The sequence below is a fragment of the Rhamphochromis longiceps genome, linkage group LG17, assembly GCF_057381845.1.
Source record: "Rhamphochromis longiceps isolate RC_006_pf linkage group LG17, R_longiceps_female_GT1.1, whole genome shotgun sequence".
NCBI classification, from domain to species: Eukaryota; Metazoa; Chordata; class Actinopteri; order Cichliformes; family Cichlidae; genus Rhamphochromis; species Rhamphochromis longiceps.
Genome location: NC_140573.1, coordinates 17,468,514 through 17,490,495, shown reverse-complemented (window position 1 = coordinate 17,490,495; position 21,982 = coordinate 17,468,514). Strand labels below are relative to the sequence as shown.

At 41.7% G+C, this 21,982-nt stretch overlaps 2 protein-coding genes across 2 annotated transcripts; one reads left to right on the top strand and one right to left on the bottom strand.

Annotated features, from left to right (window-relative positions):
• Nucleotides 1-853: 853 nt before the first annotated feature.
• On the bottom strand, nt 854-4,892 carry rpl36 (ribosomal protein L36). Its single transcript, XM_085387857.1, has 4 exons — nt 4,828-4,892; nt 3,702-3,796; nt 3,307-3,441; nt 854-971 (listed from the first exon to the last, which is right to left on the bottom strand). Exons 2-4 carry the CDS (start codon nt 3,792-3,794, stop codon nt 882-884), a joined length of 318 nt encoding a protein of 105 aa, XP_085243983.1. The 5' UTR covers nt 3,795-3,796; nt 4,828-4,892; the 3' UTR covers nt 854-881.
• A 6,106-nt stretch (nt 4,893-10,998) lies between these two features.
• Nucleotides 10,999-20,785, top strand: lmnb2 (lamin B2). The gene is made up of 13 exons (XM_085387856.1): nt 10,999-11,415; nt 13,750-13,886; nt 14,031-14,187; nt 14,483-14,608; nt 14,763-14,861; nt 15,259-15,330; nt 15,424-15,549; nt 15,692-15,912; nt 16,082-16,313; nt 16,395-16,502; nt 17,005-17,124; nt 17,222-17,302; nt 18,374-20,785. The coding sequence occupies exons 1-13, from the start codon at nt 11,197-11,199 to the stop codon at nt 18,407-18,409; spliced, it is 1,734 nt and encodes a 577-aa protein (XP_085243982.1). The 5' UTR covers nt 10,999-11,196; the 3' UTR covers nt 18,410-20,785.
• Nucleotides 20,786-21,982: the final 1,197 nt, after the last annotated feature.

Sequence of the window (21,982 nt, the reverse complement as noted above, 5' to 3'; positions counted from 1 at the left end):
CTCCTCAAATTATTTTTCTCTGCACGTGATCAGTTAGCGGTTTACAACTACACTTTCAAGAATTTTTGAAATAAAAGGAAGGTTGGAGATTGACCTATAATGTGCCAATACAGCTGGGTCAAGTGATGGCATTTTAAGTAACGGTTTGTCTACTAAGGTCTGTGGTGCATAGCCAATTAACAGAGATGGAGATGATCAGCATTATTGAATTCACCTGTGAGTGCTAATTTTAGCACGACTGGTGTATGTGTCGCGTTTTGTAGTACTGATCACTCAAATTCTGTAAGACTACAAGCCATACATCAAAACCATGCAAACTCATCAAAGAACAGCCCAGTTGGGATGTGAACCACAAACCCCTCACTGAGGCAACAGTGGTAACCACTGAACTTCCACACCTCAAGTTTCTCCATTTAAATTTGTGAACTCATTTAAAATTTGGAAGTGGCTTGAGTGTGACCGTGTGTGAGACAGAATAAAGTGCTGGAGAATACTCAGCTGATTAAGCATTTTCACACACATGCCAAAGCTTCATGCTCCTTTCAAACAGAAAAGAATGGGCACAAGTCACCATTCTAAAATTTATTTTATACTTAAAGTACACATTTCTATACAAAAATGTATATGCTTTATTTCTGCTGCAGCGGTAATTTTACAAGTTCTTTGGTGATATTCATTCCTTTAGCCACAGTAGGCTAATCTACAGTCTGGTCTAAAGCCAAGCAGCATGTTATGTCTATATTTTGAGATTTCTACAAACATCTTCAGGTGTGCTGACGACCGAGATGGTTGCAGCAACATAAACAGATCTGATGAATGGTGACAAAGCAAAAAGAGAAAGACGAGGCTGGAATGTAGTTTCATGTTTTATTAAATGACTTTTACTCCTTCTTGGCAGCAGCCTTTCTCATGGCAGCCAGTACGTTGCTCAGCTCTTCTCTCTTTCTCTTGGCCCGAATGTGAGTGCCGATCTGTGAGGGGAAAAACAGTATAGAAATATTAGAAGAGCTCTGAGCTTTTCTGTTGTCCAGTCAGTGCATAAAAATCATATCCAACAAACGATCACAAAAAAGCTCAAGTCCTTATAAATGGCCAACACATTACAGATGGCTCATTATAAAACTACCTCACTGAAATTGTGAGAATGCACACATCTCAACTCATAGTTAGCAGTTGGAAGGCTGTGTAACATGGAAAATTATGAGTATAACCTCCAAATCACAAAACATGGTACTGATAACCTCAGTAAATAAACATGTTATGAAAACTGAGCTCATTTTGAATGTGATCGCAGCCACAAATCAGAAATAAGTTGGCGCAGGGTCACATGCAGCACTGTGTAGCATCCCCTCTTCTTCTAACAACAACCCACAAGTCCACCAGAGCAGCTGCGGGACTTGTGGAAGAGGAATGTTAGAAGATTCTTCTTCTCTGTTAGAGGATTCCAGCTGCTCAGCAGTTCTGACCCTGCTTTGTCCTGTTTTTGGTGCAAACTGCCACTTCCAAAGGTGCCGATTTTGATTAATATGACCTCAGCAGTTTTCCACTTTGCCTCAGTCTATCTTAAACTGGCTTTGGTCCAGAGAAGACAGCGGTGTCTATGGATCACGCTCCCATGTGGCTGCCTCTTTGCATGACAGAGCTCCAACCTGCATCTGTGGAGGGCACGCTGATCCTGAGCCCATGCACTGATTTCCACCACACAATCATGCCCGTTTTAAGGGACTGGTGATGCAGATATCCAACAATGATGATATTATGAACTACAGATGATGAATTACTCAAAGTCTTCACATGTTTACATTCAGAGACATTCTGAAAAACAATTTGTAGACGCAGTTTTCTGCAGAATGGTGAACCTCTGCCTCTCTAAGATGCTCTTTTAGACCCCTTCATGTGACTCACATGTTGCCAATAAACCTAAGTGGCTGCTAAATGTTCCTCCAGCTCTTTCTTTTTAGTCCCACTTTTTCAGCTTGACCCTGTTCGAATGTTCTGATACCTGCTGCTGCCATCGAGTCAAAATGAGCTCAGTTTTCTTAACATGGTACAATAATTCAGTTTAAACATAGAGCTGGGCGATAGAACGATAACGATATGTATTGCGAAATAACTTTTTCTCGATAGAAAAGTTAAACTATTGCGATAGACCTCACCGCTCGTCCTCTTAAAAAAAAAAAAAAAAAAAAAAAAAAAAAGAAGAAGAAGAACAGCCAATCCAAATTAAGTAGCGCAGAGCCAAACCAATCACAGCCGCAGCGTCACGTCACGTGACTTGTTACGTACAGCACAAGTGCCAAGCCGCACATGTGTATTTGTTTGGGAAGCAGCCGGCCGCCGTGCCGCCCGGGTAATGGAGGGACTAGAGTGCCGACTAGAGAAAAATCAACCGAGCGTGACCGAAGGTTACCGAAGAGAAAACAGATGATGGTTCCAATGCCGGAGAGATTGTCGAACGGAAGAGCCGCAGAAGTTCCGTAGTGTGAAGGTATTTCGGCTATTTCAAGTCTGACAAAAAACAGAGTAGCGTGCACTGTAAATTGTGCCGAAAGCAAGTCTGGAAATACAATAACGCGGTGCATGCTCAATGTCTGACTGGAAGCACTAATTCGTCATTCGGCTTTTGTCAGACTAAAGTAACTGTTAAAACTGTTTGAAAAGCTAAGCTATACAACAAGGAGAGATTGAGAATTTCCTTTTAGTTCTCAGTTCATTTGATATTGACAAAAGTTAGTCAATCTTGTCTGTTCTTCTGTAAAACAAACTAAGATTTATTTTTAGAATTAATATTTTGTTTCTAAGTGGAATTGACAAATTAGTCTGTTTCGTTTGTTCTATTTTGAAACTTAAACGCTTTAGCGGCTGCCTTTTGTGTAGTTTGCAATATTTGCCTTTATTTATCTGAAAAAGTCTCATGTTCCTTAAGTACATCTACCCTGTTGAACTTATTATGGGAAATAAATATTTAAATAAAAACAAGCTGCTGATTATTTCACATTTTACTTGTGAGCAATGGCATATTTAAATCTTACAAATATAGTTATTTGGCTTATATCGTGATATAGATCGTTATCGCCTGAAATGAAAAAAAAAAAACAAACAAAAAAAAAAATATCGTGATATGAAAAAAATCTTATATCGCCCAGCTCTATTTAAACATGTAATATGTTTTATAAATATTATAAAGATAATACAACATTTGCATAATCTTTATTTACATTTTACAACTTATCCTCACTTTTGTGGTTTGTAACCGGGCAAACACTACTGTGGTTTAGGCTGGCGAGTGCTTTGACACAAACTCACCCTCTTCTTGATGAACTTGAGGGCTCTCTTGTCCTTGGACACTTTCAGCAGCTCCATGGCTCTCCTCTCATACGGAGCAAACCCACACACTTCACGGATCATATCCCGCACAAACTTGGTGTGTTTGGTCAGACGCTGGGCAGTAAAGACATAAGTACACGTTAAGTCAAAGCATTTAACACCATTGACTCTATTTGGACATAATGTGATATAGGAATGTTGATGCCTGACAGATTATGCTTATGTGGACTGATTTACACTATGTGTCATCAAACGCTTCAGGTCAAGCCAGTCACAGAGTAAGTACACAAACTACTGTCTGAAGTGCAAATATATTTATCTTAACACTTGTAATATAGTCAAGTCTGTAAAGTCACTCAGCAAGAGATACTCACCCCGCGCCGGCGGCTGTGTTTGGGAGCAGTTACATTTTTGGTGACTGGGTGGCCTTTGTTAAGGCCAACAGCCATAGGATAACGAATAGCCATGTCTGCGGAGGATCACACACAAACATTAAGACAAGTGCAAATGATGAGGCTTTAACTAGCTGCAATCTCACATGATCAACATATCAGAACAAATACTTTAGTATGCAATAGCAGGAAGACCAACACCGACAACAGGCTCTTGTCTAAGCTCTATTGTAAGCAGTGATGGGAATAACGGCGTCCATCGCTTTACTTTACTGCAAAGGTAGCTGTAGCTCAGGAAGTCGAGCAAGATGTAAGGTCAGTGGAATCAATTCAACCTCATTAAATAAAATAAAAAAAGCACTGTGTGATATACACACACAACAGACCAATTACTCTCGTTCAATGGATGCGACCTGCAGATTAGACAATAACTGTGTGCAAAAAGAATGTTAGCAGGAGCTTCTGGTTCTTTTGAGCGAGCCATTTGAAACAACACCATAATTTGGTCTCAAAAACATTTCTTACAGTGCTAACAGGACTCCAAATCACCGTTTAACAACCACAATCTAAACAGGTCAATGTCGGTGGAAGCTTAACCATCACAGTTACACTGAGTGAACGCTGATTACTAAAATGTGCTCTGCTGCAGCCACCTTCAGTAAAAACTCTTGACTTGGACTCGCCATGTAAGACACGCGAGGTAGCCTGGAGCAATCTGCGATTTCATTTCCAATTTTGAGGGTACAAGCGACCTACTGGCGCTGATCCGTCACATCGGGCCGGTAAAGCTTTAGTGTCCACCAGACTGTGCGACAGCTCCCTATGAGCCAGCAGGTCTGCTCGCTGCTTTAGTTTCTCACTACAACAATATTCAGTCTGCGCTCGGAAGCACCGATTTCTACGCACTTAGGAACATAAGGAAAACGGACACGGCTGACTAGACGCCACATTTTCTTCAACTTCATATAATACGGTGCTACAATACTGAGCTGAGACGTAAAGTAAGGTTAGTAGTTACTAAACAGTTTCAACAAATCTTCTAAAACTCGACGGATGGCAAAGATTAAAAACGGCTTTTGGCTAAAACTTCTCGACATTAAAATCGTACCTGCTATCTTTGATGGCGGTCAGGCCGGAAGGACTGTTGCGTGAGCTAAACGGGGCAATGAAAGCGCTGACCCGGAAAACGCTTCTGTTACGCTGGCGTGACAGCGCGCCCTGCTGCCCGGGAAGAGAAAGCGTTTTTCATTTTAATGGGGTTTTCTCATTTCACTAATCTGTCTCTGGAATCAGTCTATGTACACTATGTTAAAGGTCGTTTTATTCCTAAAATGCATTTGGAGGTTAGAGGATGGTTAGAGGATGGAGGAGGCTGTGATGATGCACAGCTTTATCCTATGCAAAAGTGTTTCTAATCTTCACCGAGTTTGGTGCATCAGTATATAAAATCTATAGCTCTTAATATTCTAATACAAATACCATTGTTGTTTAGTGAGACTTTTGATTCTTCTTGCCCTAAATGTCTAAATGTTTTTTTCTATATACATTGAAGGAAATAATTATTCCCCCAGAAATCACTGTTGGTGAGTACAGTGAGATGCTTCTTGTAGTTGGTGGAAATGTGAACCAATAGATCCTTTGGGTTTTTTGGCTGCTGACACACAACTTCACACAGACAGACACACAGCTCCTCCTTACTAACAGCTGGATTAGCTAATGCTAATAACACTTAACAAAACGTAAGGAGAAAGTTCAGGGGTCAGCAAAGCTCCTGTTTTCAATAAAGTATTAAACAGTCTTCATGAATGTTAACCTGGCCGACACATATGGTAACATTAGCTGTTTAGTATTAGCATAGTCCAAAAGCAAACCAATCCCCCAAGACAACAAAAGGGGCATAGTCCAACACAAAAAGTTCAGAGGGCCAACCGCAGGTCCAACAGTTCAGCAATGGAACAGTTCAGGTAGGCAGCAACAATGGCGAAAGACTTTTGGTGGCCAGCAACGGCGTGGCATGACAGGTGACCAGCAACGTGCTGGCAGTGCAGATTGTGACTGAACTGGATGTGGCTTGGCAGATCATGGATGTGTAGGCCATAGCTTGGCAGGACATTGATGTGCAGACTGTCTCGCTCAGGCATGGCAGGTCGTGCACGGCAGGTCCAGGCAGTGCGCTGTCTTCCGGCTGGGGTGTGGCAGGTCCAGGTGGCACACAGATCTCCAGCTCGGTTGTGGCAGGTCATACGGTGTGCTGTCCTCCAACGTGGGTGCAGCATGTCCAGGCAGCGCGTTGACCTCCGGCTGAGGAGTGGCAGGCCAGATGGCGTGCTGTCCTCCAGCTTGGGCGTGGCAGGTCCAGGCAGTGCGTTTAACTCCAGGTTGGGCGTGGCATGTCAGGCACGGCAGGTCCAAACGGCACGCTGGCCTCTGGCTCAGGCATGGCAGATCCAGACGGCGCGTTGACCTCCGGCTCAGGTGTGGCAGGTCCAGAAGGCGCGCTGTCCTCCAGGTGGGGCGTGGCAGGTCAGACGGCGTGATGTCCTCCAGCTTGGGTGCGGCAGATCCAGGTGGCACGTTGTCCTCCAGCTCAGCCGTGGCAGGTACAGGCAGCGCGTTGACCTCCGGCTCAGACGCGGCAGGTCCAGAAGGCACGTTGTCTTCTGGTTCAGCCGCAGCAGGTCCAGGCAGCGCGTTGACCTCCGGCTGAGGAGTGGCAGGTCAGATGGCGTGCTGTCCTCCAGCTTGGGCGTGGCAGGTCCAGGCAGTGCGTTTAACTCCAGGTTGGGCGTGGCATGTCAGGCACGGCAGGTCCAAACGGCACGCTGGCCTCTGGCTCAGGCATGGCAGATCCAGACGGTGCGTTGACCTCCAGCTCAGGTGCAGCAGGTCCAGAAGGCGCGCTGTCCTCCAGGTGGGGCGTGGCAGGTCAGACGGCGTGATGTCCTCCAGCTTGGGTGCGGCAGATCCAGGTGGCACGTTGTCCTCCAGCTCAGCCGTGGCAGGTACAGGCAGCGCGTTGACCTCCGGCTCAGGCGCGGCAGGTCAGACGGTGCTCTGACTTCCTAACCGGTCCAAATGGCTTGCTGACCTCCAGCTCAGCTGCGGCAGATCCAGGTGGCACGTTGTCCTCCAGCTCAGCCGCGGCAGGTCCAGGTGGCGCGTTGACGTCCGTCCGGTGTATGGAAGTTTACCAGAAACCCACACACACAGACCAGTACCTCCTCTTTGACTCCCAACGCCCTCTGGGACACAAACTTGGAGTAATCAGGACCCTAAAACACTGGGCAGAAAATGTTCCCTCTAAACCAGAAGGGAAAAAGAGGGAACACACACTTGTAAAGAAAGCTCTTTTTTGATCATCAAATCAGCAAAGATGCACAGAAAAGAAGGTCAGACAGACAGGTCAACAGGACAACACTCGGCTGTCCATCTGCATCTTAAGGACAAAGGTCACTCTTTCGAGGATGTCGATGTTCACATTTTGGACAGATTAGACAGATTGTTTGAAAGAGGAGTGAAAGAAGCCATCTATGCCCATTGTGAACGACCATCTTTGAACAGAGCTGGTGGCTTATGACACCAGCTGTCTGCCATCTATAATCCAGTTTTGAGATTCCTTCCCAGACGCCTTCTAACTTAGAAGCAAAACCCAAGTTCACTGTTGCCGGTGGCCTAGCACAACAAACAGTACCTGTTTTAATGAGCTGACCAGGCCCAAAACACACAGTATCTGTGGCCACTGACCCCGAAATACACAGTAGCTGTGTAAGGCAGTGAGTTTATTTACAGTGATAAAAAGTGAACAACAATAGGTGACAATCCTCGCACTGTGGGTCCATGCTGATTCTCCATGAATCCCACACAGTGCTCGTGTCCGTTGTGTGAATTGTGACAACTGCAATTCCCGCATTTGGCTGGGCTCCCATAACAAACTCTGTTTCCAACACCTCGAGGAAAACACACATACGTTGTTGATGTGGCAAGCTATGCACACACAAAGTTTTCACAAGCTAATGAATGAACTCAACATCCCAGCGCAGGCTGAAGCTCAGCCACACAGTTGTAGAGAGGCTGCTGACGAAGGCAATACACTGTAAAAAAAAAAAGGATTTTGGGGATTATTATATATTTTCAACTACCCTGCTAATCAGTTAATCTGGTTGAAAACATTCACAAAACAAATAAAAATGGTTCTAAAAAAAGCATTTCTGTTTTCTTTTCTCTTCTCTGAAAGTAAACTTCATGTTTTTGAAAATGACAAAATTGGTGAAAAAGATCAAATTGTTACATTAACAGAGTAATTATTGGAGTCCAATATCATCAGTCACGAATTTAGCATATTTGAATTACCTTTTTGGGGGGCTGCCATCTCCCCAGCCAGCATTTGCCTTGCTTTAAACTGTCTTATTTATAATTATTTATGATAAATAATCATGTCTTATTATAATATATAATAATAAGACAAGTGTGGAGTTAAAATGTTTCATCATCCAGTTCTGCCGAGAGTAGTACACTGTTCAAGGTATTGAGCCAACCTACATTTGAAGAGCTCCATACACCTTGATGTTTTAGAGTGAAGGGAATCATTTTGTACCTCGTTTGTGGTTTCGATAATGTCATTGATTAAAGATGTTGACATAATCATTGTTTGCCGTGTCTGAAAATAAAATCTGGTATAAATCTAAAAATCCCTAAATATGTGGGGGCTAATTAGTTAAACTGATCATTTATTAGTAAATATTAAGTAGGTTTAACAACTGTGTACTCATAAATAATAAATTACTCCATTTCTATGAGTCTTTAGTTTCATAATCTACTTATGAGTGTTGGGCTTAAGGATGTGCATGACTGGTCGACTACCTGACTAATCGTCGCTTTCACTAGTTGGTACCAGACTTACTTGTTGTTTCATCATATTGTTAAAATTAGTGTGAATGCTGATTAATTGTTTTCAGTGTAGAGATCATAATCTTTATTATTATGTATTCCATATGTTTTGTGTATGCTATCGCCTTTAAAACCTTCAACTATGAGCCCTCTACTTTTCGACATGGGTGTTTGTCTTTTTCTCATTTCTAACATTTACCCACAAACCATAGTCGCCTTGGTCTATGGTTTGTGGGATAGGATTTACGCCTCTGCCATTAATCTCACCAAAGAGCAACCTCCTCCATCCAACTCTTCCACTGAGAACAAAATTAAAACAGCTCCCAAATTTTGTTTATAAATCAGAAGTGCAGGCTGTCTTTGCGCTGCCACCACATCCACATAATAAACTCTACAGAGTTAAAAAATATTTTTAGGATTTTCTAGGAGGCTGCTTATATTTCCATAAATGGACAATAACAAACAAACATAATTTGAGATTTTTGTTAAAAGTCTTGTTTAGCTTTTTTCAATAGAGGTAAATTCATGTTAATGGATTTGTGTTAATTTCATGTTCAGTATTTTCCATAAAAGCACAAGTTTATATTTAATGTGTCAATTAATTATAATTTTGGCACTTACAAGCGTTACTGTAATCCGATTACTTTTTTCAAGTAACACGTAAAGTAAGGGATTACTATTGCAAAAAAGTAATTATATTACTGTTACTTTCTCGTAAGTACGCTGTATTACTAAACTGTGATTTTGTTTGTGAGAATGTCTCATGACAATGACGTATGAGCGTGCGACATCTGTGGCAGCAACAGATGTGTGTTGCTGGAGAGAGTACGACCATGCAGCGTTTAAAGCTTGGAAGTACTGACATTACTTTGAGTTTGACTCTGAAAAAAAGTGACAAAAACCTTAGCGTCTGCTGTACACTCTGTGTGGGAAGAAAACCTCTTTCTACAGTGAAAAATTAAACTTCAAATCTAAGCAAACCCCCGGATCCCCCCATTGACATGAAAGCTGCGGCACCAGGAAAACCTCCACCGGTGCCACTCCTGCTAAACAGGTGAAAATAGATTTAAGAACAACAGGAGTTAGTGCCGCTGAATCTTTAATTTTATTTATTTTTTGCAGTGTTTTACTTTCATATATTTGAAATAGTGAGTGTAAACACAAAAAAACCCATTTTATTTTATATGCTGGAATATACAGGAAATTTCTTCAAGTCAAACACTATTGCATATCATTTAACTGCAATGCGCATAAAGTTAAAAGATTAAAATTAATAAAACAAGTTTTTAAAAGAGACTTCAATTTTATATGATGGATTATGCTCAAACAATAGAATTATGTTGGGTTTCATGTTTTTAAAAAGTAACTAAGTAATAAGTAGCTAATTACTTTTGGAAATAAGTATTCAATAAAGTAACAGGATTACTTTTTTGGAGGAGTAATCAGTAATTAGCAAATAATTGCTATTTTCAAGTAACTTGAGCAACACTGCTTACAAGTGGGATAATTATGTAATAGAATGTTTTATATTTGTAGCGGTTGTTTTTGAATGCTGACATACTGTATAAAAAGATAACATAAGATAAGATAAGATAGATCTTTATTGTCACTGTTACCAGATCAATGAAGCACAGTAGAACAATGAAACACACACACACACACTATGTTTGGCACTCACAGGAATATAAATATACTGTCATTTACCAGAATAACTGCTTCTATTTCTAAGCATACAGGAAAGGTGAAGTTTGGTTTTATGGCCTGACGTCACAGTCTTTATATGCACCTGTGTAACCCTATCCTATTGCTATCATACGGAAGAGGATTAGGGCCACTGGAAAAAAAATCTGAGAAAAAAGTCAGAATTCTGACTTTAATCTCAGAATTCTGAGAAAAAAATCAGAATTCTGAGATTAAAGTCAGAATTCTGAGATTAAAGTCAGAATTCTGAGATCAAAGCCAGAATTCTGAGAAAAAAAGTCAGAATTCTGAGATTAAAGTCAGAATTCTGAGAAAAAAGTCAGAATTCTGACTTTAATCCCAGAATTCTGAGAAAAAAGTCAGAATTCTGACTTTTTTTCTCAGAATTCAGGAAAAGAAAAAAAAATACGTTCCTGCTTTTTTTTTTTTTTTCCAGTGGCCCTAATCCTCTTCAGTACTATCAAGTGTGAACAGTTCTTTCTGGTAATTTTTCGAGGGTTTTGGTGGGGAAGCTGTCCTTCATAATGTTAAAGTCACGGGACATTTTCGAAAAAAAACCTCTAAAGGTGCTTTTGTTTAGACAGGAGGTAATGCGTTACGTTACGCCCTTCCCGTACCTCTGCTTTCCCATCAGCCATTGCGGACAGGAAGTGTCCTCTGGTTTTGGCGCGGTCCTGACCGCGGCCATCTTGGAATCACATCACTGTGTAAAGCAAGCGTTCGAGACACTGCGTGGTCCTCCGGCTCATTGATTGCGATATCCTGGCGCTAACTATCAAGAGGAGCTGTTTTGCATCCCGATCTAACAAAGCCAGTAGATACAGTCATTTATTTTCTTTTGCTCGCTGAGTGCTCAGGAAAACTCGGGCAGAATTTTGAAGGAACCGCTATGGCGACTGCAAGCGCTACCCCAAGCCGTGAAGCTGGCCGGTCAGCGGCCTCCACTCCTCTCTCCCCGACTCGGATTTCTCGTTTACAGGAGAAACAGGAGTTGCAGCATCTGAACGACAGGCTGGCTGTGTACATCGATCGCGTGCGGGCGCTGGAATTGGAGAATGACCGGCTAATGGTCAAAGTGTCGGAAAAAGAAGAGGTGACTACGAGAGAGGTTAGTAAATGAAAATATTTCAGTAAACGTAATATCAGCACGTGATCCCTGTCGTAAAAATGTGTAACTGAAAAAAGGCTCGTGCGCGCACATATTTAGTCTTGAACGATAGGGAAAATCGGTCATTATAAGTCACGTTAATTATGCGGCGTAAAATGTGTAACTAACTGCGCTCACATACGGTAAACTCAGCTTCACTGGTGCCGTTGGCTTTGCATTGTTTGCCGTAATGATCCATACTGCATCTGTATTCAAATGTGACCGGACCGGAAGCACTGAGCGGGTGGGTCTGCGCGCCAATCTCTGCTCAGTGATTTTTTTTTTTAAATTTTATTTTTATTTTTTATTTTAATGTATTTTTTGCATTTGTGAATTTGTCCGTTCATTTGACTTTGCCCCCCCCCCCCAAAAACAAAACAAAAAAAAACAAAAAAAAAAACCCAAAACTAAACAAACAAACAAAAAAAACCCCTACAGAATCCATTTTTGGGGAATTTTTTTTACCATAATGATTGATTTCCTTACCTGGATGATTGTATCAAGACAATTTTGCGCTTCATCAGATAAGCATCGTTAGAACCTATCATGGGACAAAGGTGTTTGTTGTAATCTTGAATAGTTGTTGCCCTAAAGTTAAAATTTTAACTTGTGCGTGGTTTCTATTTTGTATGTGACCTTTGCATGATGTATGATTTCTGCTTCATCAAAAAAAACCACAAAAACCCAACATATTTGAGTAATGGTAGATCTTGTAATCGTGCCAGATCCTTTATTTCTTCGTGCTGTGAGTCACTGTATGCTCACAGGTAGCAACCCTGTAATGGAACTGCTTCTTAAAGGAACTACTATTTCGACACTTGACCTACAACAGATAAATTTTGGTTTTGTAGTGTTTCTACTGGAGTTATAGCAGGTGGTGTTGCAAAGACACGTTGTTGCCCATAGCAGCATCAATTTCCTGTTTTTCTTGTAACGTAGCAACCCCAATCAACACAGCGATGAACGCACGCAATAACCACATTCGTGAAAAATTGGCCTTGTCCACCCTTTTTACACTTTCATATACTATGTTCCAAAGTTCCTTCTTTTATAACGAGTAAAGGAGAGCCCCTAAACGTGTTCTTTTATATTAACAATCACTCAGTGGATCACTCAATGCTACCTTTTTCTGCACACTAGCCTTATGATTTTATTGGTTGGCATGCCTAGTGCTAACTGAATTAACAAGCCTGCGTTTGTGACTGTTTTCTGCTGTTTTGTTGCTGTTGTTGTTTGTTTGTTTGTTTGTTTTTTAAAAAAACAGGAGTCATTTTTGTTGTACTGCAGGTATTAGGGAGTAGTTACCAATGTGGCTAACACTGACAGGGTTGCTACTTAATAATGTAATATAAATTCTAAAAATGTTATTTTAAATTCCAGTGACACTAAGGTTAAAAAAAAAAAAAAGGTAAATTAGATCATAAGCAGGCAATTTAAAAAAAAAAAAAAAAAAAAATTCTGGATCCAGTAGAAGTGTGACGTGCTTGCTGACATTTTTGGAAAGTCTTAAATCCCAAACCTCTCTCCATTGTGTGAATGGTTGTACCAGTCTTCCTTGCTTTGTTCTGTCTTCTTTTTCTTCGCCTTTTTTGCCACTGGTGAAGCAATGTGCGATGGTTGGTTTCTATAGGTTTTATAGATGCCCATGAAGTACTTAAGAGGTATTTTTTGCTCAAATGCTAATGCACTTCCTCTTTGTTGTTAGTTGAATCTTATTTAGACTCGGAAAGTCCAATGTGGTGGCAGCAGTGAAAGGAAAGCCTTAAGGCTATTTTCAGACAGTAATTACTTTTGTTACATCTTAACATTATATATGGTTACTGAAAACGTCACACAGTGTGTGTAGTTGTGGTAGTTGGATCTATTCATTCAGAATAATTGATACTGAATGAAATTAGGTCAGCTGGAAACGGCTGCTCTGACTGTTGAATTTAACACTGCCCCCAGTGCTTGACTGAAAGAGTTTTATTTATTTATCTTTTTCAATTCATTATTTATTCAGATAAAATTCAAACGGGAACAAATTTAATTTTAAGACATAATAATGGAGCCACAGTGTATATTTAGTTTAGTGTATGTTCCTGTAATAATCCTCTGTCTGATTAAAAGAAAAGAAAGGAGAAAAAAAAGAAATAGGTTGGGGTTTTTGGTTTTTTTTGTTTTTTTTTTAAGGTGAACTTTAGAAACCTGTCCTTCTGTTGTAATATGCAACCACTCGGAAGACTTTACATTCTGGAACAGTCAGTAGTGTTTGTTTTCTTCACCAGGTAATGTGTTTTGCATCCCTCTCTTTAGGTAACAGGCCTAAAGGCTCTGTATGAGGCAGAGTTGGCTGATGCTCGGCGAGTTTTGGATGAAACTGCTAGAGAGAGAGCCAGGCTCCAGATAGATCTGGGCAAGGCTCAGGCTGACCTGGAAGAAGCTACACACAGGTAACGCCTTATCAAATACTTTTTTAAAAAAAATTTGAAATCGTGTTAACGTGGCTAAAGATTTTGGATGTTAGCTTGTAAGGGCCATTAAGTGACCACTTAAAGATATTAATTGTGTTCTGCCTCCTTGTCTATTTGTTCCAGTATAAAGAAAAAGGATGGTGATCTTGCTGCAGCAATGTCCAGGGCCAGTGGTTTGGAAGCCCAGCTGAATAAGAATGAAGCCGCTCTTTCAACAGCTCTAAGCCAAAATGCTGCTCTGAGCTCTGAGCTAGCTGATGTCAAGAGCCTGCTGGCCAAGGTGGGAAAGATGCGAGATGTTTAGTAAAAAAATGAAGCCAGAAAAAGAAATATCTAGAAATGGTTGAATAATTAGAAATGATAATATATGATCACCACAATACTTTAATCGTGATTGATATTACAATTTTGTTTACCTTTTTATTTGGGTATTATGTCCCCAAAAGTAAATGTTTCATTTACTTTTTGTATGCCAGACTAACATAACAAATGTTCTCTGCTTGGTCATGAAGAGCCAGCCAATCAGCCTAATGTTGTCCATGTGCTAATAAATGTCCCGGTCTTATGATGTGTAGGCAGAGGACAGCCATGCTGTTGGTAAACGCCAGCTGGAGGCAGAGACACTGATGCGTGTGGACTTGGAGAATCGCTGTCAGTCACTGAGTGAAGAGCTGGAGTTCAGGAAGACTATGTTTGATGAGGTAAGGGTTGTGTCGTAAATACTGTGCCTGTGCACAAGACTGCCATAAAGTTTGCATAATCAGATTTCTTTCCCTCTCTTTTAACGTAGCAAAGTTTTTGGGTTTTCTTTGGGTGACGTTTCTCTGTTACACTTCACTCACTCCTTGTGCTCAGGAGGTGCGCGAGTCTCGCCGTCGACATGAGCAGAGAATAGTGGAGGTGGACTCTGGAGTCAGACAGGACTATGAGTTCAAACTGGCACAAGCTCTACAGGTATGATTTAATTTCTGATGTTGCCGTGTCTGTGGCTGCTACAACCCAGTATATTTACAGGTACAGTTGTGTCATTGAAAAACAAATGTTATCATACAAATAATAAAGGCATTTTTAGTATCAGTCAGTCTTTAGCTCTTTTTTGCCTGTGGCACCATGCGCACATGCACAGGAGCATGGTGGTTGGCTCTGACTGTAAAATGCTGCACAATTTCACATTGCGTGCTAGGGCTTGTTAATTTTCTCTGTAACCATTTTGGCAAGTATATTATGTATATATTATGTCTGTACTGTGTTTGTGTTGATGCTAAATTTCACCTTCACATCTGTGTCAGCACTGCTCAGCAGGCTTTCTGTTGAGAATGAATGTTAATCAGACTTGTGTGATCCCAACCAGGACCTGCGGAGGCAACATGATGCGCAAGTCTCTATTTATAAGGAAGAACTGGAGCAAACGTTTCAGGCCAAGGTGAAAGACACATGTTTGTCTTTTCCCCTTTTCTTTCTTTGTGTTTTATGCTCCTTGTGTTCAAATATGCTATCTGTCTCGTTCTGTCTGCAGTTGGATAATGCCAAAGTGTCCTCTGAGATTAATGACAAGGCAATGAGCTCAGCCAGGGAGGAGCTGCAGGAGTCTCGTACCAGAATAGAGAGCCTTGGGTACCAGCTCAGCGCCCTGCAGAAACAGGTGTGGCTTTATGGACACCAGTACACCCAAATGGAGATCTCTCCTACAGCTTCCACACTTTAAATCCCTTAAACAGCTCAGGATTTCTGGTGGTTTGCTATTTGGTTTTAATTGAGTGGTGTCTGCATGTTTGCTTTTGTAGGTGGCTGCCTCAGAAGATCGTATCAGAGAGTTGGAAGAAATTCTGTCGTCTGAGCGAGACAAGCACCGCCGTGCCATCGAAGCAAAAGAACAAGAAATGGCTGAACTGAGAGACCGGATGAACGCTCAGCTCAGTGAATACCAGGAGCTGCTGGATGTGAAGCTGGCTCTGGATATGGAGATCAATGCATACAGGAAACTGCTGGAGGGAGAGGAACACAGGTGCACATGTTTTATCAAGTACTTTATCATGAGGATGCCATCAGAGCCAGTACTTACTGTAGGCACCGTGGGTAGGATGTGTGGAAAGTGATACTTGGATCAGATTGGGCTGTTGGGATTGTTGCAACAGCATTGATTCCAACAGCATCATTTTCTCCTCCTGTTTTAGACTGAAGCTGTCCCCCAGCCCGTCTTCCCGAGTCACAGTGTCCAGATTAACAGGATCTTCATCCTCCCGCTCCTCTAAGAGGAAGAGAGCGGAAGCTAGGGAGATGCCCGAGATTGGAAGAGGAGAGGAGCAGTTGCTGGTGTCAGAAGAGGCTACGGCTACTGGAGCCGTCACCATATCACCGACTGACATGGATGGAAACGCAGTCACACTCATCAACGATACTGAGCAGGTGTGTTAGGTGAAATTTTATATTGTGTCTCCTTTTCTGAACAAAGTGCACTTCTGTATTAAGGCTCCTCATGTCTTGCAGGACCAGCCTCTGGGCAACTGGAGATTGAAGAGACAGGTTGACAATGGGGAAGAAATCATCTACAAGTTCTCACCAAAATACGTCCTGAAAGCTGGGCAGTCTGTCACTGTGAGTAGATTGCGTATGGTTGCATGACCCTAAACGATCAGACACGTATAGACACACATGTAGTGGAGGTGAGACAGGAACACTGATAAAGAGCCCACCAGCAAAGATCATTTGGCCTGTAGCAGCCATCCTCCCTCTCCCTCTGTGCTGAATGTGCTGCCACCCACTGGTGGTCTCATGCTACTAGTATTTGACAAGGACACCAAGAGAAAAATCAGTCGTGAGGGATAAGGAGGGAGGTCTGTGGCCCCCGACTGCTAAACCCTCTGGGGCATTGACTTGTTGTCTCTCCACTGCACCTGTTGTCATTGATTTGCACCTGTGCAGGTGAAATGGATTCCCAGCGGCTCAGACTTCCTACCTGGACAGACTGATATTTCTCAAGTTTAACAGACTGTACCGTGATGATCATGCTGTGTAATATTGTAAAAATGTAATATGTGAAGCTGTATGTTATACTGTATGTTGTAAACAGCTTTTTTTGTTGTTTACCTGCACCTAGGTGTGGTCTGCCGATGCTGGTATGGCTCACAGTCCTCCAACTGACTTGCTGTGGAAAACCCAGGCTTCCTGGGGCACAGGAAATGACATAGTTACCTCTTTGGTCAATGCTGATGGCGAGGTAAAGACGTCGGTGCATAGCTAACTAAACCAGTTTCCTTTGCTTGAAATTCGTACATGGTTTTTATTTTTTGAGTCATGCGGTGTTTGTCTCACAGGAGGTGGCCAGGAGGACTGTAACCAACACTCAGGTGGATGTAGATGATGTTGATGGCGAGGAGGAGACAGTGGCACAGACGGTACACTTGGCCAACAATTTTTCTTTTTCTTTACCTTTTTGGTAAAACTTTTTGTTTGGCTCGGTGTAAAGGAGCAGGGCTGTTACTGCAGTTAGATTAGATGTTAAGAAAACTATGAGCTCATTTTGACTCGGTGGCAGGAGCAGGTAGCAGAGCAGTTGGAGAAAGTCAATAAAAGGTTGATGAAGTAAGTGGTACTAAAAAGAAAGAGCTGGAGGAACATTTAGCAGCCGCTTAGGTTAATTGGCAACATGTGAGTCACATGACGGGGTCTAAAAGAGCATCTTAGAGAGGCAGAGGTTCACCGTTCTGCAGAAAACTGCGTCTACAAATTGTTTTTCAGAATGTTTCTGAATGTAAACATGTGAAGACTTTGAGTAATTCATCATCTGTAGTTCATAATATCATCATTGTTGGATATCTGCATCACTAGTCCCTTAAAACGGGCATGATTGTGTGGTGGAAATCAGTGCATGGGCTCAGGATCAGCGTGCCCTCCACAGATACAGGTTGGAGCTCTGTCACGCAAAGAGGCAGCCACATGGGAGCGTGATCCATAGACACCGCTGTCTTCTCTGGACCAAAGCCAGTTTAAGATAGACTGAGGCAAAGTGGGGAAACTGCTGAGGTCATACTAACCAAAATCTCAGTGCCTATGGAAGTGGCAGTTTGCACCAAAAAAACAGGACAAAGCAGGGTCAGAACTGCTGAGCAGCCGGAATCCTCTAACAGAGAAGAATGGGACACATTCCTCTTCCACAAGTCCAACAGCTGCTCTCCTCAAGTCCCACACACTTGTGGGTTGCTGTTAGAAGAAGAGGGGATGCTACACAGTGCTGCATGTGACCCTGCGCCAACGTATTTATGACGTGTGGCTGCGATCACATTCAAAATGAGCTCATAGTTTTCATAACATGTTTATTTACTGAGGTTAAACAGTGTAGAACACATGGTCTGTCTCAGTCAGCACCTGTTGTAGGCTGTTGGATGGAGTCAGTCTTTGGAACTTGTACATCTGTACTGCTACACATGGAAGTCTCCCAATAACAAACCTTTTTGTTTCTCCTACAGGGCAAAGTGTCGTCCAGAGAGTGTGCCATCATGTGAAGCCTTCCTCATGAGTAGATGGCTTTTACCCTTTATATACTACTTTTTTTCTTCTAGAGCCATTCAGATATGATCCTGTCCATTGCCTCATTATTTGATGTTTTTACTATTCAAGATCATTTTTGTATAATGGACTTGGTTTTTATAGCTTTCCATATTTCTGCACCTACTTTAATGAGTCAATAAAAATTAGTCAGACGCCAGCAACGATGGATTAGATATGATGGATCCCAACTCCTAAGCACAACAGAACATGGTATATAGACACTATATATGGTATATATACTATATATAGTCTATATGCTATGTACACCCGCTGTATACTGGGTGTGTACTGGGTAAAATGCATCTGTTATCAAACCCCTTGTGACATCAGGGCCTTTCTGAATGTGTTTCTAACTTTAACATTTATTGCGTGGATACTCATGTTTGTCTGCTGCATGTTTTCTTAGTATTTTTTGAAGTCTTCCTTTCACTTGCATCCAAATGCAAATGAAACGATACATTCTTGTTCAGTTACCTTGGATTTCCCTATTCAAAAGGTGGTTTGCAAATTGACCGGATCCAGTTCTTCTACTTTGGGCTCAATCTAACCACCTCTGACCTTTGAGGTACACTCGGTTGATACTTGACCTTCTGGTCACAACCTAGAACTCTTTGTGACTATGCTCCGTACTTTTCTCTTCCTTATTTCTTCAAAGGTGAAGATAAAACGTTCTTAGATTTCTGAAAACTAAAAGCAGCCTCCTTTTTTTTTTTGTTAAATGTGGCTCCCAGTTGAGCTGCAGACCGAAATCCATAAAGCCAGGAAAAAACACAAGACAACTGCCAAACCTAAAATCACGTAGCTCTCCCGTCTGTGTTCTTACGACCCTCAACAAGACTAGCATGGTCAGAATTATGTGATGCATGTGAACCCTGCTTTCTTGGGGAAATGTGCTTTGTTGAACTCAGTCCTATCCACACCTAAAAGAGCTGCGAGTGCTCCAAAGCAGCTGTGTAAACCCTGACAGCAGACCCAGAGGAAGTCCAGGGCCCTCACACCGCTCCATTACAGTATTTGAATGTTCTTATTTAGCTCTTATTTTTTGAATTACACTGCAACTTGTTGCCTAGACTGGCTTTATTGGTTGCTAATAGTTTTTTGTAGAGATTTTCTTAGTGGGGCCAGCACTTTTTTGTTTTTTGACCAAAAAACACTAGTGGTTCATTTTGACTGGCAACGCTTCTGTTAGCAGATGCGTGTCTATGCTGCCCGTGTGTAGTCTGCAGAGGAAGAAATCTGCACTTGTAACAAAAACTGACTGATGCCTCCAGAGAACCAATGAAACTAAACTTCAGAACAATAATAGAACACACTTATTACAAGTGCTGACATTGTAGGGTGGGTGGCGTTTTCTTACAGTCTGCTGTTCTGCCTCTTGTTGCCGTTTTCAGTTTTCATTCGACAAAGTTGGAGAACTAACTGGTGCTTCTCAGACTTGCTAAATGTTGCGTCTCTGAGCCAAAACACTCATCCCAGAAACAGGACGTATGTCTGCAGACAGACAGGATATTGGACTCATCTAACCAACATGCCAGGCTGTTAATAAACACCTGGATCTGCAGAGTGGCTTTAGGGTTTAGGAACATTTACCATGCAGCGGCCAGTTTTTCTTTGCTTGGGTTTGTTCTTCTTTGGACAGTGCAGTGTCAATTGGATTAGGTTAGATGATGAAATTAAAGTTAAAGCTTTCTCAATCCGAAACCTAAAACTGACAAACTTTTTGAAGTGTGTGGGATAAATGATGGAAGTAAGATTCCTGTTTCCTCAGACTTTTGCAGGTGTGACGTGATATTTCGAGTACACGGTCTCCGTCTGTACTGTTTCTGACTTGAGCACACTGTATGAGTTTTTCTCATACCTGCTGTGTGTTATTGTGGAAACGGCTCTCTCTCGTGTGTTTGTGTTGTGTGATTTACTAGTTCTATGTAATCAGTTTAACTTTTTTTTTAAATGTGTGTACAATTCTTAGATTGGCTCTGGTAGGGTTTTTGTGACTTAATGAAACTGGGAAACTCGACTTATATTTCAGGGTCCATGTAAAAAAATAAACAAAAAAATTACCTAAACACTATTCCTGTAGTGTTCCACTAAAAAGTCAAAAGGCTTCACTTCATACGAACAGTTAATATAAAATGTTTTGATTTCTATTGGGAGAAAGTGCCAGTTGCCTTACTAATAACTGAAAAGTAACCAACATTGATGACAACAGAAGTCCGAAAAACCGGAGAAATGCTATTATTCATGTAGGGGTTATGGCATGTATTGTCTGTTTTATCTATGATTTTTCTGTCAAGCTACTTTTTGTACACTTAATAAATGTTTTACACATATGTATTTGGTATCAAGAGTCTTCTATGTGCATACAAATCATTAATATTAGTGGGGTGAGGCGTGTTTATAAAGAATGCCTTGAACAGACATCATTTGATAGCTCCTCAGTAAAAACAATATGAGTCAAATAATGGCCTTTGAGGAACTTGTGACAGTTACTGCTGCTGTTTATCTGACAGACTCTGCAGAGTCCAGGGTCGGCCGATTTAAAAATGCCACTTAATTAGAATGATTTTACAAATAACGTGGGTCTGTGTGGCCCCACTGCTCAACAGTCTCTGCTTCCATATGTGATGAGACATGTCATTGAAGGCATTTGTACTACAACCAAGTCATTTTAACCTGATATTAGCATTTATTATTAGCTTGAGGTGACACAAATATCAAACATTTGAAAGATTGATGCAAAAAAGTCATATTCAGAGTAGCTCTGAGTCGGCCGACACCCGTCAGACCCTTGACTGAAGGTCGGAGTGACCTTGAACGTCAATAAACTACGTTAAATTAGCCCGTCATTAAAAGAGAGGCAGGCCCTTGCTTCGACCAATGAGAGCGCGGGAGAGAAACACGTGCTGTGGAGCTGTGACACCCCCTCACCTGAAGCCAGAGGTCTGAGAGCTCTCATTTGCCTGACTGAGCTACAGGAAAAGCCTCTCGAGTCTACGAGCGGGGCCTGGAGCTCCTTGGAGAGCGGGAAACAAACAGTTTTAAGTGAGGAAGGGGTTTGACGTTTAGAATCAGTAAGATCTGCGATGTTTCTGGACACTGATTTCTTAGTCCACTAACGGACTGGTAGAGCTGCTACTCCTCCACGTCTAAAGGCCGTCGCCTGCTGGGTAACGTGTTTCAGCCAGGCATGTCCATCAGAAGGGCCGGGGTAGACCCGGGAACAGCTCGATGGCTCCCCGGAGGAGGAGGTGGTTAGAGGGAGGTCCGAGCTTCCCTGCTGCTGCCTCAGCCAACCGATTTAAGATACTTTCAGTCGCAGTTTATTAGTGTTTGTTTACTTTGTTGTTAATTTGTCATGTTTTAGTTATACATTAAAGATCTTTTCTAATAAAATGTCTTCATATCATGAAAGTTAATGTTTTGTATTTGATTAAAAAAAAAAACAACAACAAAAGAAAAACTAAGCTTTCTTTTTACTTTTTTGGACATTTATTTATTATTATTATTTGAGTTTTTAAAAAAGCATA

Bases quoted from the DNA above. Each gene is read 5' to 3' on its own strand.
- lmnb2 (XM_085387856.1), top strand. From the start codon at position 11,197: ATGGCGACTGCAAGCGCTACCCCAAGCCGTGAAGCTGGCCGGTCAGCG. The intron at 11,416-13,749 runs GTTAGTAAATGA...CCCTCTCTTTAG, and splicing joins AAGAGGTGACTACGAGAGAG to GTAACAGGCCTAAAGGCTCT. The intron at 13,887-14,030 runs GTAACGCCTTAT...TATTTGTTCCAG, and splicing joins CTGGAAGAAGCTACACACAG to TATAAAGAAAAAGGATGGTG.
- rpl36 (XM_085387857.1), bottom strand. From the start codon at position 3,794: ATGGCTATTCGTTATCCTATGGCTGTTGGCCTTAACAAAGGCCACCCA. The intron at 3,442-3,701 runs GTGAGTATCTCT...TTTACTGCCCAG, and splicing joins AACACAGCCGCCGGCGCGGG to CGTCTGACCAAACACACCAA. The intron at 972-3,306 runs GTGAGTTTGTGT...TTCCCCTCACAG, and splicing joins TCAAGTTCATCAAGAAGAGG to ATCGGCACTCACATTCGGGC.